At 39.0% G+C, this 19,222-nt stretch overlaps 1 protein-coding gene across 1 annotated transcript in view; it reads left to right on the top strand.

Annotated features, from left to right (window-relative positions):
• Nucleotides 1–19,222, top strand: part of LOC306886016 (glutamate receptor ionotropic, delta-1-like) — a 283,753-nt gene that overhangs the window by 188,422 nt on the left and 76,109 nt on the right. Inside the window, exon 4 of the mRNA XM_079442866.1 lies at nucleotides 4,769–4,974. Within this exon, the coding sequence (XP_079298992.1) occupies nucleotides 4,769–4,974 (206 nt within the window). The remainder of the gene's footprint in view (nucleotides 1–4,768; nucleotides 4,975–19,222) is intronic.

Below are 19,222 nucleotides of genomic sequence, written 5' to 3'. Positions count from 1 at the left end.
TTCACCCAAAAATGAAAATTTTATGTTTATCTGCTTACCCCAAAGGCATCCAAGATGTAGGTGACTTTGTTTCTTCAGTAGAACACAAACAAAGATTTTTAACTCAACCCGTTGTAGTCTGTCAGTCATATAATGTCAGTCAATGGTACTCACGGCTTTGAGAGAGAAAAAAAACATACACAGACAAAACCAAATTAAACCCTGCGGCTCGTGACTATACATCGAGGTCTTTAGACACGAAACGATTGGTCTGTGCAAGAAACTGAACAGTATTTATATCGTGTTTTACCTCTGATCCGCCCCCAACTGTCCTGAGCGCGTTCACACAACAGCCGGCACATGACGTGTCTTCGGCGGATTGCAGACTTATAAGTGCATTACCGCCACCTATCTCTCAAATGGACCATTGACACTCATCTACATTCTCAATTAGGAGACATTATATGACTGACAGACTGCAACAGTTTAAGTTAAAAATCTTTGTTTGTACTGAAGAAACAGTCACCTACATCTTTTATGCCCTTGGGGTAAGCAGATAAACATCAAATTTAAATTTTTGGGTGAACTATCCCTTTAACACAAAGACCAAGCATCCTGAGGTCCATTAGTCATAATGTGTGTCATCTTGTGAAGATCCATTTATAAAATACTGAACTAATGTATGGTTAATAAGTAATCATTTTTGTCCTTTACACAGTCTTTGTTGTTAAGATTTTAAGTCCTCTGATGTTTAACTTTTTGAACTTATTCCTCAGTAATATTCTACTGACTATATCGTGATAGAACTCCAGATTAATTTTGGTCATCAGCAACATTCTACTTTTATCAAACAGTCTTGTATTGAAGAGCTTGCTGATTACATCATGATATGGCTGTCAATTTGTTGCATAACATCATGCTGCTTTAATCAAGACAAAGCTCCAAATCCAACAACATGCATTGTATTTTATTTTTTGACCCATTATTTTCATTACAAAAAAGGAACAGAAGAATGTCATATTGGTCGTTGTTAGAGCTCCTTTGATTCCCCCCAAACCTCCTCAACTAGTGTGTTTTTGCTCAGTCAGACGACAGCTTCTATATGCCTTTAGATATATAATTACACTCTTTAAGCAAATCCAATTTGTTTCTCAAAAGACTTCTCTCAGCTCTTTGTTTCCACAGATTTCCACATTGTTTGTTTATATATTTCTGAGACTGTCTCCTCGAGAGCCTTTTTTTCCCTTCATTTTGTAGCTACAGCTCTGATAACTGAATTATGTTGAAATTCTGTGAAAGTTTGGGGAAATTTAACTATTTTGTGTGTTTATGTGTTGGGAATGTCGATGGGTCACTCTTGAATTTGGTGATTAAGTGATACATAGTAACCTTGGGTGTTAATTTATAAAGTATACTTTAGCAAATAGCATGTACATATATTTTCATATTCGCACAGAAACTGATGCCATTTTTTTATATATATATAATTTGATTTAAAATCTGTTTAGGTCCATAATATTTAATTCTTGCAAATATATAGTATCTCACAGAAGTGAGTACACCCCTTACATTTTTGTAAATATTTTATTATATTTATTATATTTTATTATATTACATTTAATAAAATATTAAATATTTTATTATATGGGGGCAGTCGTGGCCTAATGGATAGAGAGTTGGACTTGTAACCCGAAGGTCGCGGGTTTGAGTCTCAGGTCCGGCAGGGATTGTAGGTGGGGGGAGTGAATAACCAACACTCTCTCCACCCTCAATACCACGACTGAGGTGAGACCCTTGAGCAAGGCACCGAATCCCCAACTGTGCCACAGCATTGGCTGCCCACTGCTCCGGGTGTAAGTTCACTACTGTGCGTACACTTGGATGGGTTAAATGCAGAGCACAAATTCCGAGTATGGGTCACCATACTTGGCCACACACCACTTCCCTTTCCCTTATATCTTTTCATGTGACAACACTGAAGAAATTACACTTTGCTACAATGTAAAGAAGTGAGTCTACAGCTTGTATAACAGTGTAAATGCTGTCCCCTCAAAATAACTCAACACATAGCCATTAATGTCTAAACCGTTGGCCACAAAAGTGAGTACACCCCTAAATGAAAATGTGTGGCCACCACTTTTTTCCAGCACTGCCTTAACCCTCTTGGGCATGGAGTTCATCAGAGCTTCACAGGTTGCCACTGGAGTCCTCTTCCACTCCTCCATGACGACATCATGGAGCTGGTGGATGTTAGAGACCTTGCGCTCCTCCACCTTCCGTTTGAGGATGCCCCACAGACAGGGGCGTGTCTACGTGGTGGCCAGGGGTGGCACCGGCCCCCCCTGAAATTTGGCTGGGCACCCCAGGTGCCCCCCCTACCAGATGTCTTGCAATAGGCTTGTTTTTAGTTAATTTCTAACTGCATCTGGCGTATCTTGGCATGTGTAGGCAGCTGCCTAGGGCCGCTTTCTTCTCTTCTTTATTCATTTTAGGCATTTTAGCGTGATCTAAATGACAGATGTCGAGAGCGCATAATGTTACGCGATCATGTAATGCGCGAGCACGAATCTCTCCACTCGCAAGCGGATTTCCTTCACTCGCACAAAACTGGACGTGTGCTTTTAAATCTACATTGTTCTTTTATGAATTGGCTCGGGTCTCACTCAGATATTGTGTGTATGCTCAAACGTTATCCTCGCATCACTGAAGACCAGAAAAGCTTTTTTTTTCTAATTCAAGTGAAGAGTAGGCTTTTCTCACTAAATGGAAGCAAGCTGAATATAGTTAGCCTTCTCTAGTTATTAATTGTATTAATACTTATTTTAGTTAAGTGCTTAAATTGTAAATATGCATTTATTAAATTATTTTATGTAGTACATTTGTATTTTGTTGTTTTTGTATATAGTTATAGAAGCATATCAACCAGGTTCCAGAAGTAATCACTAAGGCTGCTTCTGAAATAAGTGGGGGTGCTCTCTTAATGCACATTTTCACATATTTTGTCCCTTCTATTGCTATCAATATGCTGCTACTTCGAGAGCGAATCCCACATAAATATGCAGATGTCATTCCCAAAACTTTTCAACGTGTGTGTGGCCAAAAAACAAAGTTCTACATTTTAAATGGATTGCTTAGAAAGCTCGCAAAGAGTGCTCATAACCAATAAAGCTGTCACTCTTTGTTCATCGCGATCTCACAAAGTTCTGTGAGGACCAATGAATCTCACACTGTGCAATTAATAGCCTACATAATATATAATAGTCTATATAATAGGCCTATTAACATCGTGTATCCAAACCCCCCCCGGCCACCCTCTTTTAAGGCAGTGCCCCAGACTGGCCCCCCCATTTAAAATGCTCTAGACACGCCCCTGCCCACAGACTGTTGAATTGGGATCTCGCTTAGAGAGACCAATCCACTTCGAGTGTAACTAAACGAGCCAATGCACATTGGCATGCAATGATTGCATCCAGCTGCCGCTGATCACAGCGTGAGTATAAGTAGGCACGTTTCAAAAAGTCGGGGCATAGAGGAGCAACGATAATGTACAGTATGTGGAAAATAATGTGTTTTTTGAACCCTAAACCGCATAAACACATTGCATTACACCAAATACACAAAATAATATTATTTTTAGCAACGTCATATGACCCCTTTAAGAGTGTATTAAAGAGTTAGAATCTCAATGGAATTGCAGTAGTATGTCATCCGGATACTTTTCGCCTACTATTTTTGGAATACTATGAATGTGGAAATACTATTCTCAAAAATTTTCTGCTACATTGTATTGAAGTATATATATTTGGATGCAGCATGAGCCTTGAAATAAAGCTAGCTGAGAACTACCAGCTGATACCGAAAAACAGATTCAGATTTGTTTGCAGAGGAGATAAAGCCACTGTTAACACCCTGCTATATCTGCAGATGGGCTAAACCTTTCTGCTCCTTGTAATGTTTTTTATCAGACTATTATGCTTCTTTAATTTGATAGATTCTTGAATGTGTTCTGTTTCTTCTGCTTTATTTTTTTTTGTTCAAGCAGTGACTACAAGAAAAAAGAGAAAATATAAAAGATGCAGACAAGTAATAGCTCTTTTTTGACTGTCTCAATGTAATGCTATGGAAATTTAATTACAGCTCAAAGTGAAGACCCAAAATGTACACAGTCAAGTTGAAGTATGCATGCATTTTTATGATTGGTCTATATAGCTAATTAGACCTTGAAGCCTCATTCTCACTTCTTGACCCTTTTAGCGGACGGTTTTTGTGTCCTTTCGGAAAGTAGATGGTTAGAAAGCTCCATGCCAGACGAGTATGCCATCAAAAAAAAAAACACTTTAGTAGACTGAACACGACGTGACTTGACAGCCGTGATGTGCAAAGGGGCAAGAAAGCAAGATTCTTTCTTTTAGACTCCTCAAATCTCCAGAGCAAGGAATGGAATTTTCAAAAGTTAAATGGATAGTTGATAAAAAAAAATAATAATAATCTCTCATCATTTACTCACTCTCATGTTCTTCCAAACCCATATGACCTTCTTTCTTCTTGTGGAACAAAATTAGATATTTTCACAGATCTTATTATCCCTTTCAACATCATTTCCCTGAATGAAATTTACAATTAGGTTGGATGATATTCGCTCTGGAAACCTCTGATCTCAAATCGATATTTTGTCTATATTTGATCTATTTTTATCCCATCTTCTTAAATACTGTTTTTAGCTCTCTGCACATGAGTCTTGGTTTTTAACCGTCATCTTTTGCTTTCTCTCACGCTCTGTCTCTTTCAGATGTCCGGGGACTGCGTGGGTTTCTGGACCAGGCGTCTCGAATGGGTTTGTACGTGTCTCTACAGCAGGTTGACCGGAATGTGACAAAGGTCTTTTCCACTCTGTTCAACACGATGAGGATGGAGGAGCTGAACCGTTACCGGGACACGCTCAGACGGGCCATCCTGCTGCTCAGTCCCCGGACTGCCCAGGTCTTCATACACCAGGTAGGTGATACTGTAACAGCAGTTTGGAAGCGATACGTGTATAGTTAAATATTAAATATTAAAATATTATAGTTAAAACCAGTTTATGAAGGATGTATTTGGATGTATTTAGGAATTAATAATGTCATTAGGAATGAGTAATGAATATTTTTTAACAAATTGAATAAATGTTTTTTTTATATATAATTTATTGGATATAAAAAATGCACATATTATATATATTTTATGTATTATATATGAGACATACATAATATATGTTTTATATATAACTTTATATAATATATATAATCTATTTTATTTTTATGTCTTTTTTATATTTTATATGTAGTATGTACTTTACTGGATACATAATATACGTTTTATATATAATATATAACTTTATCTAATATATATATTATTTTTTTTATTTGTAATGTCTTTTTATATATTTTGGTATATATTTTTCAGTCTCTCTCTCTTCTTTTATCAGTCATAATATGCATATATTTTATATTAATTGTAATATTAATTATATGAGACATATATATATGTGTGTGTGTGTATTTTTATATATTTTTTCAATCTCTCTCTCTTTCTATTATCAATCATAATATGCATATATTTTATATTAATTTATATTAATTATATTACAATACTATTTTTTCTAGAAACAAAATATGTATTTATATTATAAATGTAAAATTGTATCATATAATAATTACAATATATATTATTTTCTATATCTTTTAGTTACTATCTTAGGGTTAGTATTGGCTTTAGTTAATTAATATAAGGACAGTAGAAGTCTACAGAAAGTCCTAATTTTTTAGATAGGAAAATTGGTTGTGTGGTCTATTGAATAGCGTTGTTTGTTGTTCAGTAATAAAAAGTCATTTCTGAATGAAGCTTTCGCTAGAGAGGCACATTGCCATTGTGCCAAATGGGCTGGAAAATAACTAAAGTGGCTCATCCTGTGCATTGCATTCTGTTTAGCTGTAATCTCAGCAAAATGATCTGAACAGTTTACGATTGAAGGAGGAGAGAATCGTGTTTAAATTAGTATGAGAAATGTGTGACTGTGGTCACGTTTGGAAGGTTGTTGGTTTGAATCCTGATAGGGATGTGAGGGATTACAACTGAGTGTCTAGAGTGTCTGTTTATGTCTAAATCCTCACTGCCATGAGGCCCTCAAGCAAGAGATGTAACAAAGTGAGTCTTCCAGCTATTACAGTCCCAAACTTCTGGAGCCTTTACAGGACAATTTTGCCAACCTATAGACTTATTTTATTTAAGGTTTTAATGTAAAAGTGATATGAGCAGGTTGAAAACTTCTCATGCGTGTGAAAGTGAGAATTGCATACGTCTACATACATTACTCGTGCACTCCATTTACACTTTCTGTTTTGCAGTCCTCCAGTTCATCCATGTCTGGACCTTTTGGCCTCCAGGACATTTCTCTGTTTATCTGGGAACATTTTAAATGTTATATTTTTATGTTATGTTAAGCTTTGTATTTTTATGTGCTAAACTTTTATTTTATTTTATTGAATTTATTTATTTATTTTTATTGCAGAATCCACTAGAAGCAGCATCAAAAATGGAGTATGCATTGCAAAAAATATTTTTATTTATTATTCATACTTTGGCCTGCTTGTGAATTGTAAGGTGCAGTGCCCTCTCACAGGGCCGGAGTGGGACTAATTTTTAGCCCTGGAGTTTCAAGCCTTAGACCGGCCCACTTTTTTATTTATTTTTTTGTTCTGGCCTTTTCAGTGCCTCCTTTGTGCTTTCTATTATCCATTTTTTATCTATTATTTTTTGCTCGCATATCTCCAACAACTAACTTTTTTTTTGTTTTTTGAGCAAGGTGCAGCTGTCAGGGAAGTCAACAGATAATTATGTCATCATTAGGGTTGCCAATTAACTTCAGAAATGGAAAATAAGGGACAATTGTGATTCTTTATCTTTTATTCTTTGAGAAAATAGTGTTTATTCTTGTATTCTTTAAGAAAATAAGTGTTTATTCTTTAAGAAAATAAGGAGCAGAATAAGGGATGCTCCAAATATTTGTACTGTACCATAATGTAGGCTGTTTGCCTGAAGTAAAAAATAAGTAATAATCACAATTATTCTAAAAAGAATTTTAATGTTATACAAAAAATGTCATTGACCTGTGTAAATTGTACCATTATAGAACTGTGAATTCACAAGTGTAGTAATTTAGGAGGTGAAAATACTGTGAAATTACATGCATACAAATGGCATGAAATTTGAAAGCATAACAACTGAAGGTCAATGAAACGTCAGTCAATAAAGCATTATTTTTTAAAACAATGGCACTTAAAGTTTTGAACTAAAATATTATTGCAACTATATCCTTTGAATGAATAAAAATGCATATTTTTCAATTAAAGAAAACTTAGAGAGTGTGGTGCTTCTGGTGCTTGGATTTGTACTTTAATAATGAGGTCCAAGTTTAAGAATAGGCTACTAGAAGTTTATTTATTTTTATTTTTTTATGTATTTTTTCTCTCGCTCTCTCTCTCTCTCTCTCTCTCTCTCTCTCTCTCTCTCTCTCTCTCTCTCTCTGTTTAACAGTATTACAATGAAAGATGTCTTCCCTCAGGTAGATTGAATGTTTTCCTGCCTTGCTAAATGTTGGTCTCATGATCAATAAGTTGCTTGCATTGGCCAAAACTGATTTGACAGAGTCAAAACACAACCTGCACCAGGTTGCTGTTAGCGTGAGTCTCGCACGTTGTGAAGCAAGAGCCGGCAGAGGATTCCGCTTGGTCTTAAAGCCTTCTGCAAACGGCTACTTCACAAAACAATGATTTGAGCAAAAATAATTATTAAATATCAATTTAGAATTTGTTATTTATATGGTCTGGTGAAAATAATAATAAGGGCTGAATGAAAATAATAGATAAAAAGAGTGGGGCTGCTATGAGTGCAGGCACTCTAGGGACAGCATCCATATCAACCCAGTGGCATGACAACACCACGGCCCTCGCAGCCAAAATAACAGACCGGCCCACCGGGAATCCTCCCGGTGCTCCCGATTAGCCAATCCGGGCCTGCCCTCTCACAAAACTTTGCTTAAACTTTTTCAGTTCAGCAAACTGCTGAGAGTGTGTCTTTTTCTGTATATTGATGTATATGTGTTTGGTTTGCTTAGTGATACAAAATTGTCCCCCAAAGTTCAATAGAACTGATCAAAATCTCTCTTTAGGGACATCTGAGTATCCCTGTGCATGTTGTATTATAAAATATTCTTGTATTAAATGCAACTTTCAGAAAAGTTTAGCAAAAAAGCAAGTCCTCTTGTTTGCAGAAAGCATTTCTGGTATTGTTCAAAAGTATTTTTTTTTTATGTATTAAATTGAACAAATGTAGCTTTATGTGAAAACAATAGCTGTCTTTGTCTTGTGGTCCTCACAATCTGAAAGTCTCATTTAAAAATAAATAAGTAAATCATGTTTTGATTTAAATCTACTGATATCAATAGGTTTATGTTAGGATTATCATCCACGTAGAAAATCCATTCCATCTAATATAGTGGAAGACGTCCTCACTAATATAGTGAAACCAACATGTGTGTGCTGAGATTGAGATTCTGAAGCCAGTTTGGACAGCGTTTTCCAGGCTGTTCTGCTGATTAGCAGTGTGACAGCTGAGAGATGGAGTTCTTTAGAACTGCAAAACATCCTGGGAGTTCTCTGCTATGGCCTAAAAAGTCGAAATTGAACTCTGAGCAGTTGAGGGGATGAGTTTACCATGCCATCTTTATCTTGCTCTAAGCCTTGGGGGCAGTAATTCTCTCTTATCTGAATAACCTTGTCTGTTTGGGGAAGTCTTGTGTATGTGTGTATTTCCTCAGTGTTTTACTGCTCTGAGACACGGTCAGTTAAACAGCTGGGTTCAGAGAGCTGCTATCTGTGTTTTTAGGGAGGTCCTCCATGCTCTGATTCTTCCATGGCTCTCTGTGCAATTCACACAGCCATTACCACCGATGTGCATTAGGCCGAGCGTGTCAGGACAAGCAGAGACATGTGGAAAATAGCAAGGACACAAGGTACATCCATACAATACATATAGTCTGTCACTTAATAGCCATCAACTTGTGTATGTGGATACATGGTACTGAGCCCAAGCACAAACTATCTGGGAATGACGGGATAAAAAATGTCACAAGAGATGCATCTGATGTCCAAAAATCCATTCATTCCCAAGAGCCATAAGACCATTAGCCGAATGACTCTGGCTGGATCTGAAGTCTCCATATTGTGGTGCACATTATAAGCGTCTGAATGGACAGTGAATCAGCACCCTCCATTTTTTTAGATCTTCAAGTCTAAAAAAGACATTGTAACATTAAATTTGATTCTATTTATTTATTTTTAGGTATGCAGTTATAGCATTTGAATAAGCTGTAATGAAGAAAGAGGAAGTATGTGTGTTTTTGCCTTGTTTTTTGGGGGTACCAGTAAAGCTTGGTGGATGTTATCACTGTAATGAGCTGGCAACAAGATGAAAAATGCTGAAAAATATGTAGCTGTTTGACAGTTTCATCCGAAACAATGGCAGCCGGTGGCCCTGAGGGCGATTCTTCACACGTCTATCTCAATTCTTTTGTGCTGCTGAAAAGGGTCTACTGCTAAACTGCATGTGATACCTGCATCATATGATAGTTTTTGCCAAGGCGAGCTTTCAAAGAGTGCAGTGTTTTTAGCAGTGCTTCCTAATTCAAGCATCACTTAGCTGATTTTGACAGACCTCTTACTCCAGGTGTTTAATTTTGACGTTTTTGCCATTAACATGAATGATGCTTCAAATTTAGGCTGCTCATTTATGACAAAAACCATAATCAGGATTATTTAGGTCAATATTGTAATCATGATTTAACACGATTAGGTGTTGACAAGTCCAAAATATTTATCTTCATATAAGTAATTTTTTATTTAATAACAAAGACAGAATGTGCACAACACACCATCTTATTTGTGGAGAGGAGACAAACCAATGATGAAACCAATCAGTAGATACTGTATGAGGATGATTAAGATGCCATGACGATGATGGACAGAGGCCAGTGAGCAAATTTGGCCAGGTTGTACCCCTGCTCTTTCCGAAGGACATCCTGGGATTTTTTTATGACGACAGAGAGTCAGGACCTTATCCCCATCACTATACTGAGGTACTGGTACTGGGCCTCACTAGCAACCTACTTTTCCCAGAAGGTCTCCCATCCGAGTACTGACCAGGATCGACCCTGCTTATGCAGCTTCAGTGGGCAACAAGGTGAGATCTGCACAGTGATGTTGTGTCTACAGTGTAAAGTGAAATGCAACATAGTCTTCACTGTAGGAATTAAACTTACTTTGATTATTATTAAAGGGGACCTATTATGCTCATTTTTACAAGATGTAAAATAAGTCTCTGATATCCCCAGTGTGTGTATGTGAAGTTTTAGCTCAAATTACCCAACAGATAATGTTTTATAGCTTGTTAAAATTGGCACTTTTAGGGTATGATCCAAAATGCTCTGTATTTGAGTATATTGCTTTAATGCAAATGAGCTGGTGCTCCTGGAGAAGAGGGCGGAGTTTCGAGAACTCCAGCTCCGCATTAGCAGTGCTAGCCTTTGCAAATAAACATTCCCCTATTAGTACACGCTTGTTATCTTTACAGAAAACATACTCTGTTTAAAAGTCAGTCATCTGATTGCACTGTGCATAATAAATTCGTGTTTATGAATTACACAGACGGGGAGCACAGCGCGATAAAAATAACAACATAGCTGGTCTCATGGTGCATGGCATGCTATCACAAACTTTAGTCCCACTCGTGATTATGAGCTCAACAAACTCAAGCGATCGACTCACATTGCTTTCATATGTAACTTTTAACTACCACATTCCTATTCACAATCATTCATGGGCAGCACCAGTGAAAACAGGCAGAGACGATGGAAGCGTTAGCATCATTAGCCTTACAAAGTGCCAAGAAGCTCTTTCAGAAAGGCAATTTGGAAAACAAATGTGTGATACTTACTTTGTCTGGAGCTGACGTTCGTGCACGGAGTGTTGGTATTGATTCCTACTCGTACTGGGGACTTTACCAATATTTTCCAGGACATTTCCTTAGACAATGAAACTTAACCACCGTGTCCTCAGCGGCTCAGATGGAGGGAGTCTATGGAGACTCCTATGTTCGTTATCTGAATAACCTTGTCTGTTTGGGGAAGTCTTGTGTATGTTTGTATTTCCTCAGTGTTTTACTGCTCTGAGACACGGTCAGATAAACAGCTGGGTTAAGAGAGCTGCTATCTGTGTTTTTAGGGAGGTTCTCCATGCTCTGAAGCAATTTGGAAAACAAACGCGTGATACTTACTTTGTCTGGAGCTGATGTTCGTGCACGAAGTGTTGGTATTGATCCCTACACGTATTGGGGACTTTACCGATTTTTTCCAGGACATTTCCTTAGACAATGAAACTTAACCACAGTGTCATCAGCGGCTCAGATGGAGGAAGTCCATGGAGACTCCTATGTTTGTTAGTGCATCCCAAAACACAACACTTGAAATGCCTCTTTGGCACTGACATTATATCTCCAGCAGCTACAGCAAGTAATCAGTAATGGCAGAGGCAGACCACAGCTTCTCAATCACTCAATCAGGGCTGTGTCTATAGAGCAGCATCACAAATGGGCAGGATTTTTTTCCCTCGGTGACATGAACAGAGGGAGAATCTGAAACAGCTCATTCTGAGAGACTGTTTATGATTTTTTAGATTATAAAAAAATGAGTGGGTGGATTTTTACCATTATAGGCTGGTTGTTTTCACACACTGTGGTCACACAACTGTGTTCAAACACCTTATAAAAGTGATTTTTGTATAATAGTTGCCCTTTAAAGTTTATTCAAGAGCAGTGAGTGATTTATTAGGCCGTCACTTTTAAGACCTAATGCACAAATCCAATATACAGACATATATAGACAATATACAACTTTCTCCCAGCTGTTTACGTTCACTTAAGACATAACTGACTGTGTTTATGTTAGACATAACTGACTGTGTTTATGTAAATACCTGTCACGAATCTGGTCCATGCTCTTCCAGACAATCACCACCAGAGGTCACCCGTTCACCACATTGACTCTTACACTACACAGCACACTGGACTACAGTTCCCACAATCCATTGCACAGATCACAGCTGTCACCATTCACACATCACACACACCTGATTATCATTTCACAATCACGCACTCACTATTTAAGTCTGGGACTTGCTCTTGCTCAGGGCCGAGTATTGTTAGCATTTATCACTCACCTAGCGATAGCAACTTTACAGAGCCATTGTCCTAGTCTTAGTCTTGCCTTGTTTTCCTGCCGTGTCTGACCCTGCCCGTGTTTCCTGGATTAACCCGTCGCCTTGCAGTTTGGACTCTGTTTGCTCCCCATTTGGATTATTGCCCTGGTTACTGGATTATCTCTCTGCCTTGCCCCTTTGGATACTGTTCGCCGATCGTCGACCCACGTTTGCTCCACGGATTGCTCTGTCTTGCCCTTGCCATACCTGTTTGCCGATCTCTGACCCTGCCTGTTTTCTGACCATGTTTGACAATAAAGCTTTGCATATGGATCCGCACGTCTCACGTCTCGTCAGCCCCGTAACAATACCAACCAAGCCTGGAATTTATCTGTGTTTGACCATTTAGGCCAGGGGTGTCAAACTCAGCTCCTTTAGCGTTTAGAGCAAACCCGATCTAACACACCTACCTACTTGAGTTTGACATCCCTGGTTTAGGCGCACACAGAAACTCAAAGTGTACCTTGTACTCTGCCTGTGTTCAGCTCAGTGTCAGAGAGCATGCACAGAAAGCCACCTCGGGAGCACCTGAGTTCTCTATCGCAGCTTAATGTGCTTTTAATAACTCTTTTTAATAGCAAGCAACATTGTGTTTGGGTTTTTAATGAGGAGAGAAGGTGCACTACTGTAGAGGAAAGGAGCATAATGTGGCACGTTTTAGCTTGACTGTCGTGTTTCCATAATCAGTGGAAGCCAAAATTTAAACTTTTGTGCCTTTACCTTTGTCCATTTCTAAGCAATGACCATACATGATGCATATGTAGGGAATAAGATATGAGACCTGGGATGGGTTCTTTTGATTTTGGCCTATAAACTACCATCTTGCAATATCCAATGGGACAGTTGCATAAACTTAGCCCCTATGTTAAAGGGTTGGTTCGATTTTTGATTAAATCTGAGAGCTTTCTGACCCTACATAGACAGCAACGCAACTGACATTTTCAAGGCACAGAAAGATAGCAAGGACATTGTTAAAATAGTCCATGTGACATCAGTGGTTCAACTGTAATTTTAGGAAGGTGCGTGAATACTTTTTGTGCACAAAGAAAACAAAAATAACGACTTCTTATCTTCCGTCTCAGTCTTTGATGCGCGTTTACATGAGTACCATGACACATGCGTGTGTTGCTGCTGACGCACGCAAGACAAGTGATGCTCCATATAAACCCAATCATTATACCTTGACTTATTACCAATTCAACTGCATGTTGTGGACTTTTTCAGAACAGTTTAACATAGATGTTCTATTACCTTTTCACTTTTATTATGCTTCTGTCTCAACTTTTGTTGAGTGTGTTGCAGCCATCAAAATTAATAATTGTTTATATTTACAAAATACATTTCTGTCATGACAACTCTCAGAGGGATTGGCATGGTAATGTACATGATATTGTTAATGTGTTTGATCTTGGCGGAATAGATCTGCTACGCTGCTGCTGCATGCGACAGAGCAGGAACCGAGACTTGCTACTGCCCAGTGGTGGAAAGAGTACTGGAAAAATATAAAAAATATTATTTAAAAGTACTCATGAGTATTGAGTAGTGAGTACTGAGCTGTGGATTCAACCCCGTCATAAACGCTGTTTATACATTTAAAAAATATTGTACATTGTGTAATTCACATTATCTTGTGTGTCATAAAGAATGAAGAATGTCTATCATCCAGCAGTTTTAATTTTGACTGCCAACTCTTTAAAACACATCAAAATAGCACGGAAGCAGTATTCAGTTGAAGAAAAGATGAAAGTTATTCTCAGTACAATCATCCCCATCTAAATCATAAAGTTTGAAAAATAGATTTAAAATCATGTGTAAGGCCACTGAGACAGCATGCTGTTGTTGCACATAAAACATTAATATTTAGAATAGTGCAAATACAAACACCATTAGAAACTCATAGTTCAGCATCACACACCATGATATGGGTTAAAATGAGAGACCATTTCTCTCAAAAACGGTGCCAGTTTTAGCATTTTGTTATAAAGAAATAAGAATAACTAAACTTGATAATTTGTTACAATTTTAACATAAGTGCACATTGTTCTAGAAGGATGGCATCATGCCATACCTTTTATACATTTACTCGAATTGTTATGTTGATAAAAAACTATTTGTAAGGAAAAATGCATTAAATAGCAAAGTGTTTCTGGGGAAACTTTTTCAAAAGAAAATACATCAGCAGCATCCACAACTGAATGGAAAAAAAGCACTTGCTAAATGAAGGCGGATTGTATAAAATGGATGAAAAAAAAGTTTATTAATGAGCTGCAGTTTTATTACATCACACGCTGACACAGATGCAGTGTATTAACGCCACAAATCGTGTTTCCAACACAGTTTTTCACAGTGCGCATCACACGCTCAAACTCATCTAAAGTCAAGAAGTTCAACAAGCAACGACTTTTCCAAGTGACTGCAGCAGAGCGCACGCAAGAGAGATGAGGCTGCACAGATTGCGCGTCTCATAAGTGAGTGGGAATTTACGAACGTGGCAATTGCGTGAGTTAACACTGTACGCAATACCCGCAACCTCACACCAGATTTCAGGCCGTGTAGATAGGCAAGCTTATATACAAATCATTTAGTAAACAGAAATCCGAAATTTAACATATTAGAGGAAGATGCAACTGAATTGATGCTTGAAGAATGAACTTCCAGCAGCCATGATAAACAGCATTTGGCGGTTAAAGTTTTCTAAGCACAATTTGATTTTACGAAAGTCACGAGACCGATTGCTATTTCTCTATCCAATCACATTAAAAATTTAATTAAAGTAAGCATGTAATGACCACAAATGGAGGAAAATAGTGGAGTAAAAGTACCGATACATCACTTAAAAAGTACTCAAGTAAAAGTAAATGTACACAATTTTTAAACTACTCAAAAAAAATTACAATTATTGATAAAAACTACTTAATTACTGGAACGTGCATATTTGTAATTCGTTACTTCACACCCCTGCTACTGCCAATACATCCACAACAATACTGATGTGAGCATGTATGAAATACTGCTGCTGCACATACAGTATAACATGGAATAACCCCCATATAGTATATATGAATACTCCGTAGCAGATCTATTCAGGTGGAGCTGGGGAAGGTGGAGGGTTTCTGAAGCGTGCTGCAACTGCTACAGCAAGCACTAGCCAAGTATCTGAATGCTGAGCAGCAAGCCATCTAGAGTTTCATGCCAGAACTTTGGATTTAAGTTGGTCAGTGAAAACATTGGAAATCTTTTAATTGCATCTTTGTCAATTAAACAAAGGTTAAAGACAGTTAACAAACCATAGATTTGTATTGCATTTTACAAAACATTACAAAAAATACAAAATTTTCTGGAATTGGGGTTGTATTAAATTATCATAGATATATTTTTTTTAATTATTACCAGTATAGTCTAATAGTCTAAACCTTTTATACAACTGGCCCCAGAACTCCATTAAAACCACATAGTAACACCCTGGCATCCTCTAATAAAACCCTAGCATCATGGCATAATGAGTTTAGCGAACAAACACTAGTCAGATTGCAAACTCATTTTGATTTTAAGTCATGTTAGGATGTGTGTCCCTTATGAAGACATAAAGATAACTGTGGACAACAATTAGACAATTAGACACCTAGCATATCATATTCTCATTTTGACATGAGTGCTTTTCCCTCCCCTGTCTGCACAAACACATAAACACATACACATACGCACCTATCCTCTTCAAATCTGTCAAAAGCTGCTCTAATGAGACACCGTAGATAATTACCCACATCCAGTTGTATGTTAAAGAATCACATAAAACACCATTGAACACTCTGGATGAGCTGATTAAAAAAGGGAGGGTGGGGTAAGACCAATTAAATGCTCACAGAATGCCAATGAGTTCTAGGTTCATCAATTGGTTCAGTCTGCAAGTCATTGTTTGTGTCAGGAGTATTAGGAGACTCCTGGGACAACAGCTTTTGATTGTATTATTTTGTTTATCTAAACATGCTAATTCTTCTGCATCAAGTGGTAAGGAAGTCTCAGCAGAAATAATATTCACAAAATAAATTTGATACTTTGTTGATGCCATAATGAGGCCGTAAATAAAACCGCTTAAATGAAAGTAATATTCCTCTAAACTCATATTTTCCTAATTTCTCTCCCAGTGTGTGTGTGTGTGTGTGTGTGTGTGTGTGTGTGTGTGTGTGTGTGTGTGTGTTATTAACGAAAACATACACAAACCAACAGTGAAATTAAATTTCAGCTCACAGTTTACTGTACCATGACTAGATTCAACTGGGTATTCAGGAAACCTAATGATATTTTTCGTTGTTGATTTTTTTCCCTTTCACTACGAGATGACATCTATGGTGATTTAATTCCGCATTCTGCTGCAACACTATTCAAATGCAAGACTGCATCATTCCAATTTCATAGACAATGTTTTGCATAACATGGCTTGGCAGTCTGTTTGTATGCAGTGACATTTTTTGTATTGTTTAAAATCAGGCAGGTGATCCGTTTCAGATGGAAAGTGATTCTATCATCGGACTGTGTATTTTTCAGCTCTGTGTGGTGTGATGTTGCTAGTGGTGATTATAGCTGTCATTACTACTCATACCCTGAACTGTCCTTGTCGTGGTTATGAAATAAAAGCCATCACTTACAGACAGATGATTGCATGTGTCTAGACCCTGACAGATGCCTTGTATATTCAGATTAATGCTTTGGGATTTCACAGTCAACACTGTAAATATTTGGTCTTTACTGTGACCTTTTCACAGATGCTAGGACTAGGGATGGGAGTCATAAGGAATTTATAGTTCTAATTCAGATTCCACTTAACGGTTCTGGTTTGGCGTTAATTAACTAATACATATATCCATGGTTAACAAATAAAATAAATTACCAAAAAAAACTAGTGTGAATAAGTGATGAACAGAGTCATTACAGTGATTCAAATCACTTTTAGAACTGTTCTACTTTAATATTCACAGTTAGAGATTTTATCACAAACTTTAAAATCTTTCAAATAGAAATATATATATTAGAAGATGGCGCCGGTGAGGTCGGCTGCCGTCACGACTGCTCCGACCACCTTTTCTTTGTTTTTGTCTTTTAAGTTAGTTTTCAGTGTTTTAAAATCGGCAAAATTATCACCATTGCGTACATTAGGTATGACAGAGACACTCTTGTTTCTATTGGTGTACAATGTACTCACAATTCGACGTTTTTAACTCCGGATCCGAGCTGGCCGAGTGAGATCCTGAGGGAGAACAATGGACGCGACGCGAAGCGGCGGCCTCGAGGGAAACGAGCCGGCGTCAGGAACAGGCTGAGAGCCCGTGCACACCGCACGCCTCTGCCTAGCATCCTTCTCGCCAACGTCCAGTCACTGGAGAACAAGCTCGATGACCTCAGGGCCAGGATAAAGTTTCAGAGAGACATTCGGGACTGCAATCTCCTCTGCTTCACCGAGACATGGCTGAACCCAGCGGTGCCGGACCACGCCATCCAGCCGGCCGAGTCCTTCTCGGTTCACCGCATGGACAGGACGCGAGACTCGGGGAAGTCAAGGGGAGGCGGCGTGTGTTTAATGGTGAACAGCAGATGGTGCAACAGCGCGAGCGTTGTTCCTCTCACACGCTCCTGCACACCAAATCTGGAACTACTGTCCGTCATGTGTCGTCCTTTTTATCTACCTCGGGAGTTTACATCGGTCATAATCAGCGCCGTTTATATTCCACCACAAGCGGACACGGACACTGCCTTATGCGAGCTGCATGAGGCACTCACACAGCATCAAACACAACACCGGGACGCTGCGCTTATTGTGGCGGGGGACTTTAACAGGGCCAACCTCAAACGCGCAGCGCCAAACTTTCATCAACATATCTCCTGCCCCACCAGGGGTGAAAGGACACTGGACCACTGTTACACTACAGTCAAGGACGGCTATAAGGCACAATCTCACCCTCTGTTTGGCAAATCCGACCACGCCGCCATCTTCCTCATGCCAAAATACAAACAAAGGCTGAAACAGGGAGTCCCGGTTCAGAGGGAGGTCGCGCGCTGGACGGACCAATCGGTGGCCGCGTTACAGGACGCACTTGATGACGCAGACTGGGACATGTTCCGAAACAGCTCCGATGATGACGTCAGCGTGTTTACGGAAGCGGTTGTGGGATTCATCGGGAAACTAGCGGATGATACCGTGGAAAAAAAGACTATTAGAACGTTTCCCAACCAGAAGCCGTGGGTGGATAAAACCATCCGCGACGCTCTGAGATCTCGCACCGCTGCCTACAACACGGGACTTGCGTCGGGGGACATGGAACCATACAAGGCTGCATCATACAACGTCCGGAAGGCGGTGAAAGAGGCGAAGCAGCGCTACGGGAGAAAACTAGAGTCACAGCTCCAATAGAGTGACTCTAGGAGCCTGTGGCAGGGATTAAGGACAATTACGGACTATAAAACACCAACAACCGGTATGACGAACGTGGACGCGACTCTGGCAGACGAGCTGAGCACCTTCTATGCTCGCTTCGAGGCTGCAGCTAAAGCCGCTAGCAATGCTAATGCTAACGACGCTAACGGCTACAGACAGGAAGACTCTGGCAGTACCGGAAACGCGTTCATCATCTCCGAGCATGACGTGAGGAGAGCCTTCAAGAGAGTGAACACCAGGAAAGCAGCAGGACCAGACGGCATCTCAGGTCGTATTCTCAGAGCCTGCGCAGACCAGCTAGCACCTGTGTTCACAGAGATATTCAACATCTCTTTATCTCAGTCGGTGATCCCCACATGCTTCAAAGAGTCCATCATTGTTCCTGTCCCGAAGAAACCTCATCCTGCTTCTCTCAATGACTACCGCCCTGTAGCCCTCACCTCAGTAGTGATGAAGTGCTTTGAAC

The sequence above is a fragment of the Barbus barbus genome, assembly GCF_936440315.1.
Source record: "Barbus barbus genome assembly, chromosome: 20".
Classification (NCBI taxonomy): Eukaryota; Metazoa; Chordata; class Actinopteri; order Cypriniformes; family Cyprinidae; genus Barbus; species Barbus barbus.
This window is presented reverse-complemented; position numbering and strand designations above follow the sequence as displayed.